General features: G+C 41.3%; 1 protein-coding gene across 1 annotated transcript; it reads right to left on the reverse strand.

Moving 5' to 3' along the window:
* Window positions 1-29: 29 nt before the first annotated feature.
* On the reverse strand, window positions 30-1,356 carry LOC107682929 (pyruvate dehydrogenase E1 component subunit alpha, somatic form, mitochondrial-like; the record flags this gene model as incomplete). The annotated part of the gene is made up of 6 exons (XM_016479043.1): window positions 30-191; window positions 274-429; window positions 578-670; window positions 765-856; window positions 983-1,109; window positions 1,318-1,356. Coding segments are annotated over 6 exons (594 nt in total), but the record flags the coding sequence as incomplete, so codon positions are not given.
* Window positions 1,357-1,359: the final 3 nt, after the last annotated feature.

The raw sequence follows: 1,359 nt of genomic DNA on the forward strand, positions 1-1,359 counted from the left end.
GATCAAACATCCCAAAGCGATTATCGGCCGATAGTGATCGGTAGCGATCAATCGGAGCATCATTAGTAACAATTATCCCTACATCCCTACAATTTCACATCACTCTAACCAGAGCTCACCTTTCCTGATCTGCAGTGTTCAGCAGCAAATTTGGTGGCCTCCCTTACACAAAGGACGTCCATGCCATCCACCTACAAATCCAGAGAACAGGTGAGGAGATATCCTGACATGAAGAGTAAATTCAGACACAAGTAAAAGCATCCTGCATCTTACTCTCAATCCAGGGATGAAATCGCCTCTCTTGTAGTAGTCAGTACTAGCCGCCGCTCTCTCCACAGAAGTACCCATGCCATATTTGTTATTCTCGCAAATGAAGATGCAGGGCAGCTTCCACAGAGATGCCATATTATATGTTTCAAAGATCTGACCCTGCAGAAACAGTGCAAAAGTGTGCATGAAACCTCCCTCTACATACTCATTAGAACGCACAAGTTGTTCAAATTTAGTAGCAGAATTAGCAGCTAAATCACTCATTAGGACTAGCATGATTGTTTGGAGCTGCGTGAAAGTGACTTACCTGATTTGCAGCACCATCACCATAGAGACAGACACACAGCTCGTTCTTGCCCAGGTATTTGCAGGCCAAAGCTACACCTGCCCCAAGAGGCACCTAGGATACACATGAATAGTTATTCTTAATACTTATTCAGTACTGATATCTGCGCTCTATTCATAAGGTACTCTAATCAATTCATTTAAATTACCTGAGCTCCCACAATTCCATTTCCTCCATAAAAATGTTTAGTGTACATGTGCATAGACCCACCCTTTCCTTTAGCAATGCCTCCTCTACGACCTGATGGAAGAAATAGAGACGCATAGAAGAGGGATAGAATAAACAAATAGATAAACAAACAAATCAATAAATAATAGAGAAAAATAAGAGATCAGAACTTTAAACTGTAGGTTTTGATGTTCTCACCAGTGAGCTCTGCCATGATCTCACGAACGGTGCCCCTTCTAGTGAGAGTATACCCATGGGCACGATAGGCTGTGATTAGATGATCTGATAGATTGATACCTGCCTCAATACCAACCGCACACGCTTCCTGTTAGAGAACACAATGCAACTGTAAGTGTTTCTGTCTTCACCATGTTGTCAACATTTGAACCAATTACAAATGACTTTCGCAACCATGTGAATCAAAATATAGAATAATATTACATTTGCTTATTTTACACTGGCAAAAGTGAGTGTTTAGAACTCAAAGAGTCTCTGATAATCTTGTGCTTGTAAAGATTATATCTGTGTGTCACCTGTCCATCATAAAGGTGACAGAAGCCCCTGATGATCTTCTG

The sequence above is a fragment of the Sinocyclocheilus anshuiensis genome, unplaced genomic scaffold (assembly GCF_001515605.1).
Source record: "Sinocyclocheilus anshuiensis isolate Anshui unplaced genomic scaffold, SAMN03320099.WGS_v1.1 C32729258, whole genome shotgun sequence".
Classification (NCBI taxonomy): domain Eukaryota; kingdom Metazoa; phylum Chordata; class Actinopteri; order Cypriniformes; family Cyprinidae; genus Sinocyclocheilus; species Sinocyclocheilus anshuiensis.